The 22,398-nt window shown below is 37.7% G+C and overlaps 1 protein-coding gene across 1 annotated transcript in view; it reads left to right on the plus strand.

Moving 5' to 3' along the window:
• Positions 1-8,571, plus strand: part of chrna8 (cholinergic receptor, nicotinic, alpha 8) — a 131,285-nt gene extending 122,714 nt beyond the window's left edge. The window contains exon 7 of the mRNA XM_069884150.1: positions 8,050-8,571. Within this exon, the coding sequence (XP_069740251.1) occupies positions 8,050-8,571 (522 nt within the window). The remainder of the gene's footprint in view (positions 1-8,049) is intronic.
• The last annotated feature ends 13,827 nt before the right edge of the window (positions 8,572-22,398 follow it).

The following is a 22,398-nucleotide window of genomic DNA, read 5'->3' on the forward strand; positions in this document are numbered from 1 at the left end:
AGCACTACTTCAAAATTGAAGTGCATCCACTTAGATGCAGATGAATTTGTTGGAGGCCAGGATATTTGGGTGTATTTAAGGCAGAGATTGATAGGTTCTTGTTTAGTCAGGCATCAAAGGTTATTTGGGGGGGGGGGGGGGGGGGGCATGCCAAGTGATGATGTGGAATTAGACTGATAATCCTGCTTTCCTCGAAAAAGTTGAGAAAAAGTGACAAAAAAGACTATAAAAGTTACAGAAAGTGCAAGAAAGAACTGTCTAAATGTATAAGGAAGAGATCAATATGCCACCAAAGAAAGATAAAGCTATCATTGTAATACAAGAAACAGAGCAAGAGAAAGAAGAGAGGCCGACCTTAAGAAAGGATCATGGAGCTACCTGAAAGGTAATAACCAAGGGAGGGAGGCCAGAAGCTGGAGAGATCTTGGACACCAGTACAAGGTCTCCTCCAACAATGGCTGCTGACATCGAATGAAGAAATTATTCTGCGCAAGTATGACTCCTCGCGCTTGCGCAGAGCACATTAAAAAAAAGAGGAACTTTTAATAAAAGTACAAGACATCCACAGCTCCAGCGATCAAGAAGAGGACCTGGAAAAGGAAAGACCAAGAATGAGCTACTATCAAGAAAAAAGCAGAGAAATCTGTAGAAGTTTCTTTATCTTCTGAGGAAATGAAACAATTTTTAGACTCTATGGTGGTGTTAACTGATGAATAAGGAAGAATGGTAACAAGATTGAAAGATTAATGCAATAGGTTGATACAAGATTTGAAATAGTGGATGGAAAAATTAAATGGAATAAATTTGAGATTCAGAATATTAAAAACCAAATGAAGGTACAAGCAGAAGCTGCTTCTAAGAATTATCAGTTAATGCAAAAAATAGATATTCTGGAAAATTTTAGTAGATGGAATAATATCAAGATTGTTGGACTTAGAGAAGGTGATGAAGGTGAAGATATGAAAAAAAATTCTGCAATGATGGATACTGGAATCTTTGGGTCAGGCTGAATTTCAAGAAGATTTGGAGATTGAGCGAAGCCACAGGGCACTGAGACCTAAACCTCAGCCTGACCAAAGCTCCCATCCAATACTTGTCAGATTCCTTCGATATGGAGTAAGAGAGAAGATACTGAAGTTGGCAGCAAAGCAAGCAAAAGAAAGACAGTCACCTTTGATTTATAATGGAAACAATATTTTTTTTTATCCAGTCAGAAGTTTTGATTTGTTAAGAAAGAGAAAAGAGTTTAATCCAGTTAAAAATGTGCTGTGGAAAAAAGGTGATGCCTTTATTTTGAGATATCCTGCTGTGTTGAAATTATTTGTCCAGGGTGCGACAATTAGATTTTTTACAAGTGGTTGCTGATATTTGAATTAATTATATAACTGAAATTACATTGTGTTTTGAGAGAGTGTAAATGGGGAGGAAGGTTTAACTTATAAAGTACATGGTCTACTATATTTTGATAAGATCTATGAATTATTAGACTTGTTGAAAAGTTTAAAGTAGTGGATGGTATGGCATGTGTCGGACTCTGGCTTTACCCTACCCTCAATTTAGTCTATGTGTCGTCTGAGTCCAGCGTGCTCGTTGAATGAAGTGATAGGAGAAGGTATTTGGTTTCACAATCAGTTTATTACACAGCACAAGAATAAAGCTTAACAGAGCTCTAGTTCAGTCATTAGTTCATAGGTCACCTGCACAGTGAGCTATTCCCCAAGACTGACTCCTACTGTCCAGTCTCTTCTGTTTATATAGATCAACATTATTACACTGAACAAAAGTTGGCTTTCTTTGCTAGATTCCTTGCATAAGATTTATCTCAAGCAATTTCCTGCTCTGCAGTTATCTAGGGTGTAGACCTCCCATCTTAATCCTCAAGGTCAGAACATCCTGTTGTCTTGATCAGAAATCAATTCATACCCCATATATTTCTAATTATTTCTTTGTTCTCATCTGGCCATAGTCTTCTGTTCTACTCAACACCTCCTTATGCCTTAGCCTTCCTACTGAATTGGTTTATACATTTTCTTTGTCTCTGACATTCTCAGTCATGGTACTCTTTGTTCTCGTCTGGCCATAGTCTTCTGTTCTACTCAACACCTCCTCATGACTTAGCATTCCTACTAAATTGGTTCATACATTTTCTCTCTTTTGTATTTGGAGGCAGCAAATTCTACACGTACTATAATCAGCCAACTTTGCTACATACTGTGGCTGTTACTTAATTGCATTCCTATTTCCCTTAAACAGTATACTTGAAGTAAATAGTAAATTGTTACATGGTACTGGATTAATGAATACATAATGAATAGTACATAGGCATATTTTCTATGATTACTTAACCCCTTGGTTCCAACACATATCAAGTGAGTTAGTGGGGAGTATGAAGCTGACCACTGCGGAATCATGGGCACGAATGTGATATTATTCACATCCCATATAGATAAGAGTATTGGAGATGTTTTAACATCATATGCCTCTGGTATTTTTCTTTACTTTCTTCTTCTTACCTCCTTTTACTATCTTTTTTTTTCCTTGTTCAAAGTCTGGATTGTTTAAGAACATAGTACATTATGTAAGTAGTATTAGGGGTGAGTGATGGGGAGGGAGGGGAATGCTGGATGGACATATTGTTTAATATTGGTGTTTAATGGCAGGGAAATTGAATTTTATTAGTATTAATATTAATGGAATTCAGAATCTGATAAAGCGATAAAGTTTATTAAGTTATATGAAAAAAGTTAAAGTGGATGTAGCTTTTCTACAAGAAACTCAATTTAACTGAAATAGAACATGTGAAGTTAAAGAGGGATTGGGTATGAATGGTATTGTCTTCTTCATTTAATTCTAAAGCCAGAGGGATAGCGATATCAATAAATAAAAGTTTACCAGATTAAAATATTGGATACAACTATTGATAAAGTTGGAAGATATGTAATGATAAATTGTCAAATTTATTCAGAATATTGGATATTAATAAATATATATGCTCCAAATACAGATGATGGAAAATTTATACAAGACATTTTTTATGCAATTAACCAATGTAAAGCAAAATGATTATGGGGGAAATTTCAATTTTATGTTTGACTCAAAGTTGGATAGATCAGGTGGAATGATGGTTAAAATTAAGATAGTTAAAATTGTGATAAATTTTATGAATAAAATTAATAGTTGGAGGAAGATGTATTCTAGCACTAGGGATTATTCATTTTATTCTTTTAGACATATTCACATATAGATATGTTTTTAATCTCTTTACAACTACAAGCAAGTGTTTAAAAAAATTGAATACCAAGCTAGAATATTATCAGACCATTCACCTTTAGCTATGTCAATTGCATTGGAAGAAGAGCAAAATATAGGTTATTACTGCTTTGTTAAAAAGGCAAGATTTTTGTGAATTTATAAGACAGCAGATTTTTTTTCTAGACACGACTGAACTTTCTGAAACCAATAAATCTGTGGTTTGGGACTCTGAAGGCTTATTTAAGCGGGTAAATAATAAGTTATACAGTTAAGATTTTAAAAAAGAATATATGTCTGAAGTTGATCATTTGGAAAATGAAATAACAAAGATGGAAAAAGAATTACATAACCAAGTGAATGATAAAAAATGAAGAATATTGGAATTTTTAAAATTTAAAATTTAATGAAATACAATCATATTAAGTAGAAAGGTGAACTCGACAAAAATGTTATGAGTTGGGGGACAGACCCCATGAAGTTTTAGCGTGGCAATTAAAGACTGAGCAATTATCAAGAACAATAACAGTTACAAAAGAGGAATCGGGTCAATTTACATAAAATGCAGGAAATTATTGATGTTTTTATGAAGTTTTATTTAAAAAATTATATAAATCAGAATCTTTGAAAGATGGAGATAAAAATTATGAATATTTATCACGTTACATTGCTGGAATTAAATATTGAAAAGACCAAATTATCAAACACTTTTACTGATACAGAAATATATATGATGATGTCATAAGCAAATAATAAGGCTCCAGGTGAGAATGGTTTCTCTCCAGAGTTTTATGAAGAATTTAAAGACTTACTGATCCCTTTATTTATGGGATTGTTAAATCAATGATTCCTGTGCATTACCAGAGTGGTTTTAGACAGCATTAATAACAGTTATTCCAAAAAAGGGACCAATATCATTATTAAATACAGATTATAAAGTTTTGTCTAAATTATTAGCTAATCAATTAGCTAAATGTTTATATAAATCGATAAATATGGACCAAACTATTTTTTATTAAAAATTGAATATCAGCAGATAATATTGTTAAGCTTTTAAATTTATTGAATGTAGCTCAAAAAATACCATTAGTAGCTTTGACTTTAGATGCAGAAAAAGCATTTGATAGATTAGAATGGGACTATTTATTTCAAATATTGAAGGTTTTTGGAATTCCAACAAATTTTATAAATTGGTTAATCACCCAAAAGCTAAAGTAGTTATAAATAGACAAATATCAAAACCTTTCTTATTGGAAAGATCATCTCGATAAAGTTGTCCATTATCACCTTTTTTATTTGTGTTGGTCATAAAACCTTTAGCAGAGGTGATAAGAAGAGATAATAAGATTAAGGGTTTTAAGTTAGATAAAGAACATAAAATTAGTCTTTTTTGCAGATGACATTATACATCTTATAAACCCTAAAATTTCAAAAAAAAGTACAATTAGCAGAGTATGGTTTAATATCAGGTTATAAAGTAAATATTGATAAAAGTGAAGTGATGCCAATGATTGAGACTGATTATACTCAAATTAAGAAAGTGGCAAGATTCAAATGGCAGAAGGAAGCAGTTAGTTATTTAGGAATTAATATTCATAAGAATTGGAATAATTTATTTAAATTGAATTACTTACCTGTATTGAAGAAAATTAAAGAAGATTTAAAAAGATGGAAGGAGTTGCCGATTTCTTTAATAGGAAGGATAAATTGTGTGAAGATTAATATTTTTCATTGAATACAATACCTATTTCAATCATTACCAATTTCTGTACCAGCAACATTTTTTCATGATTTAAATAAAAATGTAAGAATATTTATTTGGCAAGACAAAATGCCTAGGATGGCGTTAGAAAAATTAACAAGAACATTTGATTAGGGGGACTAAGAATGCCTAATTTTAAAAATTATTATAAAGCAGCTCAACTTAGATTCTTGTCTTTCTATTATCAGAGTAGTGAAAATACAGTGTGGGTAAAAATTGAAATGAGTAAAATAGGAGAAAATAATTCTGAACATATTTTGTATAAATGGCATGAAGAACTGTTGAAAGGGAAACTATAAACACCAATTTTGAAACCTAAAGTATGGGATTGAATCCATATAGAAAGAGGAATGAAGAATGATCAAATAGCCAAAATGTTATGAAAGCTAAATCCTCTTATTCCTTTTACAGTAAATAACCCATTTTTTTTTATATTTGGCATAACTGTGGAATAAAAAGGATAAAGGATTGTTTATTGCGTTCTTTTTTTAAAATTTTTGAGCAATTGAAAGAATAGTACAAAATACCACGTATTTTTTAAAATCTTATCATCAACTTAAATCATATTTAAAAAGAAAGTTAGGTTTGAATTTTAGATTACCTGAACAATGTCAATTTGAATATTTAATAATTGATATGTTTATTAAAATATTTATTACTATTATTACCCCTAATATTTATTACTAACATGTGTATAAAATTGCAAGATAATATGCAGAAAAAAGACCTATTTAAATCCAAATTAAGATGGGAAAGAGATTCAAATATACAAATTCAAGAGGTATGGTCTAAATTATGTCATGAGAGTGTAACTAATACAATTAATATCCGATATCAAATGGTACAATTGAATTTTTTACATGAACAATATTATATTCTGTATAAGTTGAATGGACTTAATTCAAACTGCTCTGATCAATGTTTTAGATGTAATAAAAGGGTAGGAACTTTCTTACATGCAGTATGTCAGTTGGAATATTTTGGGAAGGTATGAGTATTTTACTGGGACAAATTATGAAGATACAAACACTGAAAGATCCAAGAATATTTTGATGTATATAATTTGAAGTTAGATATTTACCAGAGGAAGTTTCTAAGTGTAGCAATAGCAAAGAAATGTATGGCGGTAATGAGGAAATTAGACAATAATGTAGGGTTGAATAGATGGCGTGGAAATACAAAATTGTATCCCTTTAGATAAAATAATGTATAATTTATTGAATCAAGCAGAAATATTTTATAAGATTTAGAAGCCATATATGGATTACATTGGTAAAAGTTCATCCTCAGCGTTTGCTATTTTTGCTCCAACTCGCTCTAGCTAATTTAGAGGTTCAAGATATTTGTAAATTTGAAAGTTAATTAATAAATAAATTATATATGATAAATTCAGGTCGGCTTTTTTCTACTTTTTTGAGGAGGAAGGGGGAGGGTAGGGGGAGAAAATATAAAATTATGTATCATTATGCATCATTTTATTACTTTGTATGATTATGGAAAAGTATATTATGTTTGTTATTGATGCAAATGAAAAATAAAATTTTCAAAAAATAAGGTTATGAGGAGAAGAGCGGGCAGTGGGGCTGAGTGGGAAAATGGATCAGCTCATGATTAAATGGCAGGGCAAACTTGATGGGCTGAATAGTCTATTTCTGCTCCTGTGTCATGATCTTATGATCTAAGTCAATTATATAGGTATTAGGGTGGCACAGTTGGCATAGCAGTTAGCACAACACCTTTACAGTGCCAGCAATAGGGACTAGACCGGGGTTTGAATCCCACGCTGTCTGTAAGGACTTTGTACATTCTCCCCGTGTCTGCGTAGGTTTTCTCCGGGGGCTCTGGTTTCTTCCCACTATTCAAAACATACTCGGAGTGTAGGTTAATTGGGTGTAAATTGGCATGAACTCGTGGGCCAAAATTGCCTGTTACTGTGCTGTATATATAAAATTAAATTTAAAATTAAAAAAAAACTACAATCAGCAGTGGACCCAGTACCAATCTGTGCATCACACCACTGGTCACAGGCCTCCAATCCAACTAACAACCCTCTGCTATCACCTCCTGTCTTCTTTGATCAAGCCAATTTTCTATCCAAATGGCTGACTCACATTAGATCCCATGTGATCTGACATTCCAGACCAGCCAACCATGCCAAAGGCCTTGTTAAAATCCACATAGATAATGTCTACCACTCTGCCCTCATTAATCTTTTTGTTCACCTCCTCAAAAAAACCAATCAAGTTCATAAGTGTGAATTTTAGTGTTAGTGCACCAACTTCATTAGCATGTGTCTAAAAGACTGCATGACCAACAAGACAATAAAGGTATTCCTCAATTGGAAACCATGGGTAAACCAGGGAGTTGATTTGCCACTGAAGGCCATTAGGAGATTCTAGTCAGGAATCCTGGCCCTCTTCAAGAAATCCAAATACAATCTCCACAAGGTCATCACAAAAGTTAAGAGACTGTACCACACCAAGCTCTGAACAGAGCCTCCTATTAATGGAATAATACAGCTCAGTATATCTCTTTGGCCCACAATGTTGTACCAACCTATATAAACCATGATCAATTTAACCTTGCCCTCATGCACAGTCTATAACACTTCATTATTCAATCATCCATATGCCTCTCTAAGACAGAAAAGCACTAATTCCAACAGTATTATTCCTCTTCAGACAGAATTCTCTTGTGGTGAAAACTTTGTAGGACCCTGTTTCCAGCTCTTCTTAAGAACTAACCAAAGCCCCATTTCCTATGCTTCCTTTAAAGTCACAAGGTATTATCTTTCATATGGTCTTCAAGTTCATGCTGTTCACTGAGTAAGAAAATTATACCACTGTGTAACAGTTTTAAAAGGTGAATTAAAATTAGGACCAGGTAGTAAAAGAAGTAATATCCAGAATATCTGCCAATCTCCCAAGGTGTGGAGTTTGTCCTATTATGAGTTTTCCTGTAATGTGGTTGTGAAAGATTCTACTGACATGTAAATTTGTTTCTTCTTTTGAAATGTATTTCTCCTAACTTTGTGACAGGTGCGAGTGGTATTGTTGAACTGGTGTGCATGGTTTCTCCGAATGAAGAAACCTGGAGAAGGAAAGTCGAGCATTCCTTACAGGTATAATCAACAACAGAAAGGCATCAGCAACACCGTGGAGATGAGCAGACTGCCCAGGCAGCGCTCCAGCAATGGTAACATGGTTTTTGTTGGCTACCACACTATGGAAAACCCCTGCTGCCCTCCCTGTACTGACTCAAGCATAATGTGTGGTCGGATGACTTGCTCAACTGTGGATGACAATGGCATTGCACAGAGTGGGCTTCTGGTTAGCAGCCCTCCTGAGATGGGAAAGATTCTTGAGGAGCTGCAGTTCATCACCAGGCGTTTCAAGGACTTGGATGAAGGTGAAGCCGTCTGCAGTGAATGGAAGTTTGCTGCTGCAGTGGTGGACAGACTCTGTCTTGTAGCATTTACTGTCTTTTTTATAGTTTGTACATTTGCCATTTTGATGTCAGCCCCTAACTTCATAGAAGCTGTTTCTAAAGATTTTGCATGAAACTTTATTTTAAATGATCAGTGAGATCAGCAAATCTTCACAGGCTAATTAAGGTGAAACGTTCAATAATGCTTAGATGGATGCCCTATCCCTGTACTGAATGATGTATGTCAATGAAAGTTGTCCACAGAAATCCCACCATATATTGCTTTTATTCCTGCCACATTCATGTTTAAAACAATATGACAAATCATTTTGCATTTCTATTTGAAGTGAGCATTCTGTTGTACAAATAATTGCATGTCCAGTGGCATTTTCTGAAAACATTCAAACATAATTTACTAAAAAGATTTTACGACAAGAACTGATACTGTAATCATTTGTTGGTTTCTAACTACCAGTCAAGCTGACACAGCACTGAAATGAAAATGCAAAGGACCTGATTATACAAATAGGTAGGTAATTATTCTTACCTGAAAATCAGTAAGCTCTCTGCATCTCGTGTATGTATTGTGAGATAATTGACGTAAGCTCCATTATATTAAAAAATAATCATTTGTCACTTGTCCTGTTAACCAGGACAATATACTGTCAAACAATGTCACAAAAACATTACCCCATCATTTATTTCAAAGTTGTTCATGAGTACAGGTTTTCAACAGTGCAGGTACAACTATTATTTAAAGTCATTGGATGCAACATGTATTAATATATCCTGAAATAAAAACAGGAAATACTGGGAATCCACACCAAGGAAGAGAGCATATGCAGGCAATAATTATTTCAACTTTCATTACACTGAGTGTTTTCACCATTTTCTATTTCTATTTCACCTCTTGAGAATTTGTAATTTTTTTTTGTTTTATGATTAATAAGTCCTGAGATGAAAGTTTTCATTCCTTCCTGTTTCTATCATTACATAGAATTTATAGCATGGAAACAGTTTAATTGTATTAACTGATCTATGCTGTTGTTTCTTCTCAACATGAGACTTTATCCGTAATTGCATATCCCACTATTCCCTTGCCTTTATGCTCATGCTATTCACCTCAACTCGTCCATTCAGAGTAGGTTCCACATTCTGAGCATCATCTTCATAAAATGTACACTGCTTCATTGATGTGCATCTGAACTCAGGACTTTCCTAGTTTTTCATCTTTCATTTCTGCACTGAGCCTATACATTACTTACTATTTAAAGCAGATGCTCCAACTTATTAAAAGAAAAAAGATGCACCTTTGTTACAGATGAATGAACAGAAAATAACATCAGACATAATAGACTATAAAGGCATATAAGATTAGTTGTCATGGGTAGCCTTTTGCTAGTTGCAGAGGGATTTTTTTATACATGTATAGTATGATTAGTAGATACAGATCTTAAAGCCCGTTTCCAGTGCAATGAAACCAATAAGGTATATTTCTGGAACCATAATGCATCTATAGAAATTGAAAGATTAATAATTTGATTTTTCTGTTAAAGAATGCAGAAAATAGGATACATACAAATAAATGTTAGAGAGGGGGCCAAACAGGCACTTCCAAGCGTCATTAGTGTTTCTTATTTAGGCCACTGATCAATAAACCTGTTATTTACTCTAGTAATTCATCTAGCACTTGTCAAAAGCTATTTGTTACAACATATAAAAATGTGGTTCTTCTGTGCTGTGCCCTGATTCCAATAGATGGTCCAATGAAACTATGCACTGTGGAAGCCCTTGGTGTTCATTCATTTAGGAGTAAGTCTTGCACTAGAACTTGGAATATTGCATTCAACTCTGGTTGCCTCATTGCAGAAAGGATATAGATAACTTTGAAGACAATGCAGAGGAGGTTTATCAGATGTTGCCTGGATTGGTTCTTCCCCCCACCATTTAATTCAGACGCTTGCCTACTTTTTGATGTACCTTAGACAAAGAGCTCAGGCCCAAAATGTTGTTTGTGTATCTTTATCTTTGCTACATAAAAAATGCTATATGACTTGTTGAGTTACTCCAGCAATTTTGTGCAAGCAAATGTCATTTGTAGCAAGGTTGACAGAGCTAGGGCTTTTCTCTTTGGAGAGACAAAGGATGTGAGATGATTTAATAAAGGTGTATCAGATTATGAGCAGATGAGATCAGGTGGACAGCCAGCACCTTTTTCTTGGGCGATAACAGCAAGTACCAGAGGACATCTGTCAAAGAAAAGTTTAGGGAGCTGTCAGATGAATATTTTTTATTGAGTGATTGGTGTCTGAAATGCATTGCCAGGTTGTGGAGGCTGGTACAATAGGGACAAACAAAAGACTCTAATAGGTACATGGATATAAGAAAAATAGAGGGTTATAGGTGTGAGGTAGGGAAAAGTTACATTGTTGTTGTAGATAGGTCGGCACAATATCATTAGGGCCTGTAATGTTCTTGAACTAAGATGACTTTAGCCACACAGAAGTTATTGGAATTCTGTTGTTACCCTCTTTTAGATAGCTTAAAGTATATTCATTCATTGTGTCCATGGACCCAGCCTAACCCTTAATATGAGATTTGACTGACGTCAATGCAAATTTTTTGTACTGTTAGTTTATTCAAAATGAACTGTAAAATATTTGACATTTTGAGGATTCTAGTAAATTTACTGGAATTTATTTGTACAGTATATGGAGATTTCCTTGAGTTCACATTCTCAATTAACATGACCTATATTTGATCAACTAGCTGACTATAATTATGTACATAATTACTGCTTAATCTTCTCTGTTTCTACCTGATTACTTGCCTCTAAAAATCTGTGTTCATGTATTGTGTTGATTGTATAAGAAAAGCTTCAATGTAGTCTCAGGTAGATTTTAATTAAATAAGATTGGCTGCTTTATATAGTGTCTGGCAAGGGATTTCCAACATTTGATGAGCGCTTCATCTATCAAGAGTTTAAATTTTATTTGTATCTATTATATAACTGTTTCAATGTCTGATTAAAATTCACAAGAGTGTACACATACAGCCTAAGAGTTTTTTTTTATTTATAAATAAAATATGATAAATAATTGACTTTAAATGTTTAACTTTCAGGTGTGTATTAGGATGTATGTCAGAGACAATGGGGATCTCACTGGACATGAATTCTAAGAGCTCTAGGAAAATCTCCCATGATTATTGTATACTCTATATATGCGTGTAATAGTTGAGTTCCTCATCCCTCCATATTCTGGTCTAAAAATCTGGTATTTTCCACATATCACATGTAAATGCTGACTCCTCCCCACCCCCACCCCATTTTTGGTCCGAGCTCTCAACGCCCTGGTTGCCATCTCTCACCCAGGCCCTGGCCACCATCCCTTCTGAGCTCATGATGCCCTGACTGTGGACTCTTGTCTAGGCCCCAGCTGCCCACCCAATTGAGCTCCTGATGCCCCAGCCACCCACTTATCTGAGCTCCATTTGCCCTGAATGTTGACACTTGTCTAGGTTATGGCTACCAACTCTTCCAAGCCCCCAATGCCCAGCCACCCACCCATCTGAGCTTCTAATGCCCCAGGTCAAAAATAGAATATGTGTAATAGTCAAAAATTTTACCCTAAAAATTGGACCACAAAATTCAACCAATACACACATTTGTACAGTACATCAGTTTATGCAATATCCCACAGCTTTTCAATCCACTTCATATTGGGACAATTATGCTTCATTAATGACAAAAAGACGAAAAGCTGACCCCATCAAGTCAATTTCTCTAAAGCAGGCAATTTCTCACTTGCTTAATTTTGGGCTGTGGGCAGCTGATTTATTCTCATGAAATAATTGATTGAGATTTAAAGCAAAATGATTTCTCAAAGGAAAAAAAATTACAGGACAAATTATTTACCTACATAATTTAGGAATTCAGAATTCAAGATTCCTTTATTGTCCTGTAATAAAATGTGTAATATTACACCAAATTTGCTTTAGTCTGCCATTAGGCAGACACATTCACCATCACCAGAAATTGCTGGGCATCTCTTACAGTCAGAGAAAGGGAAGAAAAAGGGAGCCTCTCCACTGCCCCCAACACAGATTCACCTCCAGTGCTCCCACAACCTCCGCAGCCACACAGACTCCAGTCCAATTAATCAGCAACTCAAGCTCCAGGTCTGACCCTCCAGCACCCTCAGCACTCTCTCGCATCCCGATTCCGATACCTGGTACCCCTTCAGTCAGTCTCCAGCAGTCCGGAGCCTGGCGAGTCCTTTAATTGCAGTCGCCAGCAGCTCGTAGCCTGCATGGGTTCCTCATCTCGAGTTGCTCACAATATATACAGAATTGCTTCAGCTGCAAAGCCTCTTTACTGCTCTGCTGCTGTCAATTACAAGCAATAAAAAAAATCTAAAATTGTTCTCTGATTTTTTTTCTAATTTAGAAAGGTAATTGTGAATAAAATTTAAATTTTTACTATCTACGGCTCATCAAAGCACATCACAATATGCATGAGAGTGCAAAATCAAAAAAATTAAGATGCTGGACATCTAAAATAAGAACTGCAAATGTCGGAAATGATTAGCAGGTCAGGTGGCTTCTGTAAGAAGAGATTCGGAGCTAACATTTCAAATGGAACACTTCAACGAAACTGTGAAGGAGACGATAGAAGTGCGAAGCTGCAAGGAGGCTGGAGGACAGGAAATGTCTTTCTGCTCTGCTTTTTGCAATTCCTTTTTCTCATTATGTTCTTTTATCTGTTTTCCTATTTTAATGATGCCATTCAGTAATCGATTGAATAACTAATATACAGATAACCATGGTCAATCTGGCTTTATTCTAACATATATCTGCTCCCATTCTTCCTTCAGATAAAAAGTTTCTTTTGCCTCCTTCCCAGTTCTGATGAAAAGTCTTTGACCTGATATACTAACTCTAATTCTTCTGTTGCAAGACCAGAAGACCCCAAAACACAGCAGCTATATTCACCAAGACAAATGGTTACTTAAACAAAGGTTGTTTTTAATTATCTTTAACCATGAAAACAGAATCACATTTTAAATTATTACCATTAACTTCCAAACCTAACTTAACCCCCTTCTAATTCTAAGCGCGCATGAATATAATGTGTATATAAATTTAGATAAGTTATTTGATTCACAGTCCAATCTCTCTTCTCACTCCTCCAAATTCACTGGTTACAGGAAATTCATATACTGTGCAAAGAATTTAACATTTATGAAGTTCACCAAGTTTTGATGTTTGAAAGGTAAACGGTTACAATTCAGGAAAGTTCTTGTCGGTTTTCAGAGAGAGATTTGTTGTTCCAGGACACAAACTGATCCCTTCTAATCAGCCACGACAGTGTCTTGCCAAAGAAACTTGTTCCATCAGGGTTTTCCAGATGATAACCTCTTTCCTTCAGGTCACCACAGAGTTCCTTTTTGTTTTTCTTATTTCAAGTGAAACATTAGGCAGCCAGTCCTCTCTTCTTGGATGAACCACAGGGGCTTTGACCAGGCTGAACTATGCACTCATAACCCTTCTTCAAAATTGGGTTTTTCCACAAGTTTTCCAGCTTGTCCTGTTCCAGTCCCAGCTGTTGCTGCTGACTGTAAAACTGCAGAACTGATCTCTCACTCTCTCTCTCTGTTTGCAAAATCCATATGACCCTCTTAGAACAGCAAGCTGCACTCCCAGACAGCCTGTAGCTCCAACCTACTCCTCCAATCACTTTCATCTGTTGTTTTTCAAAACAACAATCTATTTATGAAATCTGTTGGGCACTCTCCAGAGTTTTTGCCAAGGCCCGCAGGAGCTGCCCTGTCTGGCTTGAGCAGAGCTCCAGTATTTTAAATATCTGTTTTGAAGTGTTTGTATGTGTCCTACACTAAAAAAAACCTGTCCCAATTTATCTTCCAAAAACATATCTATATACCATTCAAGCACAACATAATCTGTCACACTTCCCATAGATCCTGTCTGGCGTATACATGAGATCTTATAGTATTTGAATATTCCTGCCTATTTTAATATTTTAAACTTGATCTTGATCTCCCTATTTTCCTTCTACTACTTCCATTCCCTGCTGGATTTTTTGTTACCATCAGAAAATTAATATTCCTTGACAAAAGTCTGCAACAGTGTCCACAAGGTAATATTACTTATTCCTACTTGACTGGCTAACTGGTTCAGTGCATTGGTGTTATAATCTTTAGTCTAATGGTTCTTAGAACTAGCAAGTCAATTTAAAAGAATGTCCAGCATTATGGTCAGTTGAGTTTCATTTGATGAAACCCAGGCACATGACCTTATTTTCTTCATTTCTCATTTGTATTGATTACGCTGGCTACTTTAATATCAATTTGATCATTCAAGCTAAGCTTCATTACTGGGTGGGAAAAATAAAATTGGATGTTTGATATTTCCATGTGAACCTCCATCAACAGAAAATTTCAGTGACATAGACCATGTAAATTAATTTCAGCTACTTTATATTTTTAACAAACTCCAATTTGAATTTAATGCTTTAAATTATCCAAATAATGCCACTTAATTCATGCATACTCATGAAGCCTGGGAACAGGCCCTTTGGCCCAACTGGTCCATACTGGCTAAAATGTCCATGTCTCTCCTAGCCTATCCTATTCATGTATCCATGCAATTTTTTTCTTAAACATTGCAATAGTACTTGACTCATAATATCTTGAGCAGCCTACACCATCCTTTGTGTAAAGAAATTTGCCCTTCAGGTAGTCAAGAACAAATCAATCTCTGTCTTCAATACACCCAAAGACCTGACCTTCGTAACCACCTGTATCAACAAGTTGCACAGATTTACCACTGAAGAAAATCCAATGCATCTCTGTTCTAAGTGGAAAGGGTACTCTGTTGTCCTAGACTGTCCCACCGTGAGAATTAACCTATATCTACTCAAAATGTTTCGATATGATCCCACCTCATTCTCTTAAATTCCAACAAATACAGGCCAAAAGCTTTCAAGCACACCTTGTATGATTACACTTTCATTCTTGGAATCATCCTAATGAACCTCCTTTGAACCCTCTCCAATGTCACCACATTCTTTCTTAAATGAGAAGCCCAAAACTCACAATACTCCAAGTGAAGTCTCACCAGGGTCTTAGAGAGTCTCAACATCACATCCCTGCTCTTATATTCTACTCTTTTTTTTTAATATTGTATTTATAATTTTAAATCACATTGAAAAATACATATATATATATATTTGAGTATTGATAGCAAATTACATGTGAATATTTTCAACCCTCCCAACTTCCCTCCCTAACCTACCCTTTACTAAACTAAGAATAAAAATAAAGAATACATATATATAGATAGATAGATAATATGGGAGAATGTCAATCTAAAAATAAAAATTAAGTATAAATTGATCTAAATGGTGGAGCATTAGTTTACCCATCTGACCAGATATTGAGAGAACTTTATATTTTTATACCAACACTTTTTATATACATGCTCCATATTTTCAAAAAGAAATTATTCTTATTGCTTAAATTATAAGTATTGTTTTTAAGTTGAATACATGAACACAATTCTGTTTTTCATCTCTCTAACCCTAAATCTACATCAGATATCCATGTAATAGCAATACATTTCTTTGAAACAGCTAAAGCAATTCATAAAGATTCTATTTCATACATAGCTAATCCTAATTTAAAACATATTGTAATGGAGGATTAAAACCATGTACCCAGATGCTTTTTGCTTATGTGGAACTGACGACACTGGGTCCACACGCAGGTCACCTTACTTTCAGAACTAGCAGATGTAATTAAACTCAGCCATGGGGATTTATCTGAAGATACACTTTGATATGGAATTCCACTGTGAGGCCCAGGGAAAGCAGTTGTCAAATGCAACACTCTGAAATTGATGAATTGGTCACAACCTGTCTTGCTCGAGAAGTTTTAATAAGTCTTTGTATCTACGAGATAAACCAGGAAATCATAACATCCTGGTTCCATAATAATTAATCTTCTAAATAGTTGAATATAATGTTCAGTTTTGATTTTGACTGACAAATGTTAGAAGGAGTAGGCGCATGATTAATTGTTTTTGGGGTATATAAGCCTGTGGTCCTGCTGCTAAAGTTTAGACTCTCCGAGAGGTTGGAACACCCCTTGTCAAGAAGGAAGAACAGCCAGAGTCCGAGCAACGTCCCGGTCGGGGGAAGTGGAGAAGCTGCTACCAGCGCCCTGACAACCTACTACAAGTGTGCAGTCGTTGCCTCGCTTCGGCAGTTGGGACCAGTCCAAGCGTTGATAAGTATAGTTGGGAAGGGCTTGCATATTGTAGTGTGAAATCAGCTTTTGAATTAGTAATAAACATTTGTATAAACTGAACTGCTCTCGGTGTGTGTGTCTATTTTCTTTCGGTAGCTCAAACACTGTGACCAATCTAAAATGAACAAAATGCGAGGTATAAGTTTACCCAAGACACATATACATTTAATATCTGTTAACAAAAATATATTCCATTCCTCTTGAAATGAATGCCAGCATTGCATTTGGCTTCTTCACCACTGTTTCAACCTACAGGCTTACCTTCAGGCTATCCTGCACGAAGACTCCCAGGTCCCTTTGTATCCTAATTGCTCTGCATTTAAAAATAGTATGCTCTTTTATTTTTTCGACCAAAGTTCATGACCGTACACTTTCTGACATTATATTTTATTTTCCACTTTCCTGCCCATTCTCTTGATCTAAGTCAGTAGTTTTCAACCTTTTTCTTCCTACTCACCTACCATTTTAAGTATTCCCTTTGCTATAAGTGCTCTGTGATAAGTAAGGGATTGCTTAAGGTGGTAGGTGGGTGGAAAGAAAAAGTTTGAAAACCATTGTTTTAATCATACCTAATTGACTCGTTATGTGCACGGTTTCATAACTCCAAAGGAAATGGGCCAATGACAATTTTTCTCAAGCAAAATATTTCAATTGGGTCTAGAGCAGTGATTCTCAACCTTACCTTCCCACTCACAAACCACCTTAAGCAATCCCTTATTAATCACAGAGCACCAATGGCATAGGGATTACTTAAAGTGGTATGTGAATGCAAAGAAAAAGGTTGAGAACCAGATTATAAGTCCTCCTACAGCCTCTGTGTTTCCTCTACAGTACCTGCTTCTCCACCTACCTTCATATCATCTGCAAACTTGGCCATAAAGCCATTGATTCCATAATCCAAATCATTTATATTCAACATAAAAAGAAGCGACCCCAACACTGATCACTGTGGAACACCACTAGCAACTGGCAGCCAATCAGAATATGGTCCTTGTATTCCAACTCTGTTTCCTGCATTTCAGCCAATGCTCTACTCATGCTAGTACAGTAAATATCCTGTTTTACCATGGGGTCTTATCTTGTTAAGTAGCCTCATATGTGGCACTTTATCAAATGCCTTTTGAAAATCCAAATAAACCACATCCACTGCTTTTCCCTTGTCCAGCCTGCTTGTTACTTCCTCAAAGAATTCCAATAGGTTTGTCAGGAAAAATTTTACTTAAGGAAATCATGCTGTATTTGGACTATCCTGTCATGTGTCTCCGAGTACTCTGTAATCTTATCCTTTACAATCGATTCCAACATCCTCCCAAGCACTAAATTCAGGTTAACTGGTCTATATTTTACTTCCTGTGCTTCCCCCACTTCTTGAATAATGCAGTGACATTTGTGAGTTTCCAGTCCTCCAGTACCATGCCAGAATCTATTGATTTCTTAAAGATTATTAACAATGCCTTCACAATCTCTTCCACTACTTCTTTCAGGATACAAGGGTGCAATCTATCTGGTCCAGGAAACTAATCCACCCTTAGACCATTCAGCTTTCTGAGCACCTTCTCTCCCTTGAAATAGTAACTACACTCACTTCCCTTCCCTGATACCCCTCGACATCTGGAACGCAGCTTGTGTCTTTCACTGTGAATACTGAGGCAAAATACAAATGTATTTTCTCTGCCATCTCTTTGTCTCCCTTTATTATTTCTCCAGCACAATTTTCTAGAGTTCTCACCTCTTTTATTTACTTCATATACTTTAAGTATTTTTTATCTTAAATTTTAAATTTAGACATGCAGCACATTAACAGGCCCTTTCAACACAGAAGCCTGTGCCGCCCAATTACACTAAATTGACCTACAATTCCTGGTATGTTTTGAATGGTAGGAGGAAACTGGAGAACCCAGAGGACACCCACGTAGATACAGGAAGAATGTGCAAACTCCTTACGGACAGCGTGAGATTCAAACCCCAGTCCGGATTGCTGGCATTGTAACAGCGTTGTGCTAACCATGATGCTAACCTATTTTCATACTTAATCTTGAGTTTTCTAGTTACCTTCTGTAAGTTTTTAAAACTTCCCAATCCTCTATCTTTCCATGAATTTTCAATTCCTTGCATGCTCTCTGATGCGAGAATGAAAATCTTTCCATGCTTTACTCAACCTAATTATATAGTTGCAGTCTGAAATGGCAGCAGTTAGAATTTTTTAAAAAGGCCCAAGGCAGCTGGTAGAAGCTGATTGGAGCAAGAGAGGTCAGTGGCCAGAGGAGCAGCGGTGACCAGAGGAGCAGCGGCAGCCAGGAAATGCCAGCTCATTAACAATTACAAATAACTTTGTAATATTACATTCTTCCCTCCTAAAAAAAACACTAGCAGAATGTAGAGCACGTTGAAAGAATCAAAAGCTTGTTGATCCAAACCAAGGCTTTTATTAACTAGGAGTGTATCACATGTAGGTCGACCAGTCCAGAATGACCTGGTCTGGCTAGGAGAAACCCTTTAAGACCTGCCAGTAGGCGTGGCTATGCTCTCAGCCAATCATAGTCATCCTACACTACAATCTGTACATATACACATTGGTAATAGAATCTGTACTATCACATTCACCCCTTCTTTGAGAACTGACCCTGGGGTGGATGGAGGGCTGTAAAAAAAAAAAAGAAAAAGAAATAAAGGGCCCGGTGGAGGTTAGAGGCTGTACCGGTCAGGGGGCCTGACCATCCGGTGTGATCACCGTGGTGCCGGGATTGGGGTCACTGGAATTGTGTTGCCGGCAGGCTCGTCAGGTGCGGCCACTGCTTTGCTCAATTCCCCAACAGGTTGTCGACAGTCTGGGCTGAGCTGGTAGGGTGGTGCTGGTCCCTCTGTTCAAACACATGACCTGGGGGAGAAGGATTTGGGGGAGGTTGGGTTGGAAGCACTGCTGGGCCTGATCCAGCTTGGGCTAGGTCCCTTACCAAGACTGTGTCCTCCCACCCGTCCGAGTACTCAATGTAGGCATATTGCGGGTTCGCATGGAGCAGAGTCACTCGGTCAACCAAGGGGTCATTCTTTGAGTACCGGACTTGGTGTCGCAGGAGGACCAGCCCGGGAACTGTGAACCACACTAGTATGGTTGTTCCCGATTCAGATTTCCTCGGGAAAGAGAACATCCTTTCATGGGAGGTGGCATTGGTCGCGGTATGTAGGAGGGAGTGGATGAAGTGTAGGACACTAGTGAACATGTCCTGCCAGCGAGAGATAGAGAGACCTTTGGACTGGAGGGCAAGCGTAACCGCTTTCCAGATGGAGGCATTCTCTCTTTCAACCTGCCCATTACCGCGTGGGTTATAACTGGTGGTCCTGCTTGAAGCAATACCACAATCAAGAAGGTAGTGCTCATAAACGAGGACCCCCTGTCACTGTGGATGTACTGGGGTACCCGAAGATGGCGAAGATGCTATGCAGGGCCTCTATGACTAAGGAGGTGGTCATGTCCGACCAGGGCACAGTGAACAGGAAGTGGGAGTACTCATAGATGGCCATAAGGATGTATGTATTATGGTTGGTTGACGTTTGGGGCCCCTTGAAGTCCACACTGTGATGCTCAAAGGGGCGGGTGGCTTTGATGACATGGGTGTTCTCCGGACAGAAGTGGGGCTTGCACTCATTGCACACCGGGCAGGCTCGGATCTTGCAGCGAATCTCCTTGACCATGTAGGGCAGGTTGCGAGCTTTGACAAAGTGCACAAACCTAGTGACCCCTGTATGACAGAGCTCCTCGTGGAGTCTCTGCAGCCTGTCCAGTTGTATGTTGGCGCAAGTCCCCCTGGAAAGCGCATCTGGTGGGTCGTTGAGTTTACCAGGCTGATACAGTATGTCATAATTAAAGGTAGAGAGTTTGATTCTCCACCTGCCAATTTTATCATTCTTGATCTTACCTCGCTGGGTATTGCTAAACATGAAGGAGACCGCACGTTGGTCGGTCAGCAGTGTAAAGCACCTGCCAGTGAGGTAGTGTCTCCAATGATGTACTGCTTTGACTATGGCCTGGGCCTCCTTCTCAACAGAGGAGTGTCGGCTCTCAGGACCCTGGAGGGTTCTGGAGAAGAAGGCTACTGGCCGGCTGGCCTGGTTCAGAGTGGCTGCCAGTGTAAAGTTGGATGCATCGCTCTCGACTTGGAATGGGATGGACTCGTCAATGGCATGCAGCGGCGATGTCTGATTTGATGTGGTCGAAGGCCGCTCTAGCTTTGGTTGACAGGGGGAAGTAGGTGGTCTTGATGAGTGGCCGTGCCTTGTCGGCATAGTGCGGAACCCACTGGGCATAGTAGGAGAAAAAACCCAGGCAGCCTCTGAGTGCCTTCTTGGTGTGGGGAGGGGGCGTCCAGGAGGGGATGCATGTGGTTAAGGGCTGGCAATACCATGCAACCTAGAATTGCGAGACGAGTGGACCGGAAGACACACTTGTCGAAATTGTAGGTCAAGTTCAGCCGAATTGCAGTCTGAAAAAATTTCTCAAGGTTGGCATCATGATCCTCCGTGTCATGGCCGCAGATGGTGACATTGTCCAGATACGGGAAAGTAGCTGTTAGCCCTGTTCTGGTCCACCATTCGGTCCATTTCCCGCTGGAAGACCGCGACGCCATTCGTGACTCAAAAGGGTGCCTGAGAAATTGATACAGCTGCCCATTCGCTTCGAAAGCCGTGAAAGGTCGGTCTCCTTGGCAGATCGGGAGCTGGTGATAGGCCGAACGTAAGTCAATGGTGGAGAACATGCAGTATTGGGTGGTCTGATTCACCACATCCGTGATCTGTGGAATGGGTTACGATAAAATCCCCCATGACTACCATAATATTTCCCTTCTAACACATCTCTTCTACCTGCTATTGCAGTTTGTTGTCCCCAACCTGGAATTGAGGACTTTTGCCTTCTCCTGTTGCTCCATACAGGTGACCATATTGATTGTCAGGGGGATCAATTTTTTCTCAATATGTAGATAAAATTTCTTGGAATTTTGAATCAGAATCACAGAGGGGGAGGGGGCAGCAGGGGAGGGTAGGGGGTGCACCAGCTCCAATATCTTCCACATCCAACATATCATCCTTCACAATTTCTGCCACCAACAACGTGATCCCACCAGCAGAGGCATAAAGAGACCATCCCCCCGTGACTCCCTCATCCACTGTGCTCCTCCCTTCCTACACCTTTTTATTCAGGCATGCTGCTCACTAACCTTTAGGGTTCTACCTCAGCCTCGACTTGCCAAAGCCCCTTGAACCAAAAAACTCAGTCCCATTCATTCATTGATTCCCTCTATAGTAGCTACTCGACTTGATCTACTTTTTCCCTTTATTAGCTACAGGGCCAACACAACTCCTTTATATCTCCTGCCTCCAGCAGCAATCGCGTCTCTGATTGGTTATAGTTCATTCTCTTGTAGGCTATTGTCTTAAAACAAATTCCAAGTCACCCTGTAGTTTGCCTGCTCAAATTCAGCAGAACACATATTCAATCTATATTGTGAACTATCAGCACATTTTTTTTATATTAAATACTAAGTGATTTGGTACATTGAATGCAAAACCATTACAGATCTATCATATGATCAGCATCTAACTGAAGGACATTTGTCAATGGGCTTGCAGTACTGATAT

Source organism: Narcine bancroftii, chromosome 1 (assembly GCF_036971445.1).
Source record: "Narcine bancroftii isolate sNarBan1 chromosome 1, sNarBan1.hap1, whole genome shotgun sequence".
Taxonomy (NCBI): Eukaryota; Metazoa; Chordata; class Chondrichthyes; order Torpediniformes; family Narcinidae; genus Narcine; species Narcine bancroftii.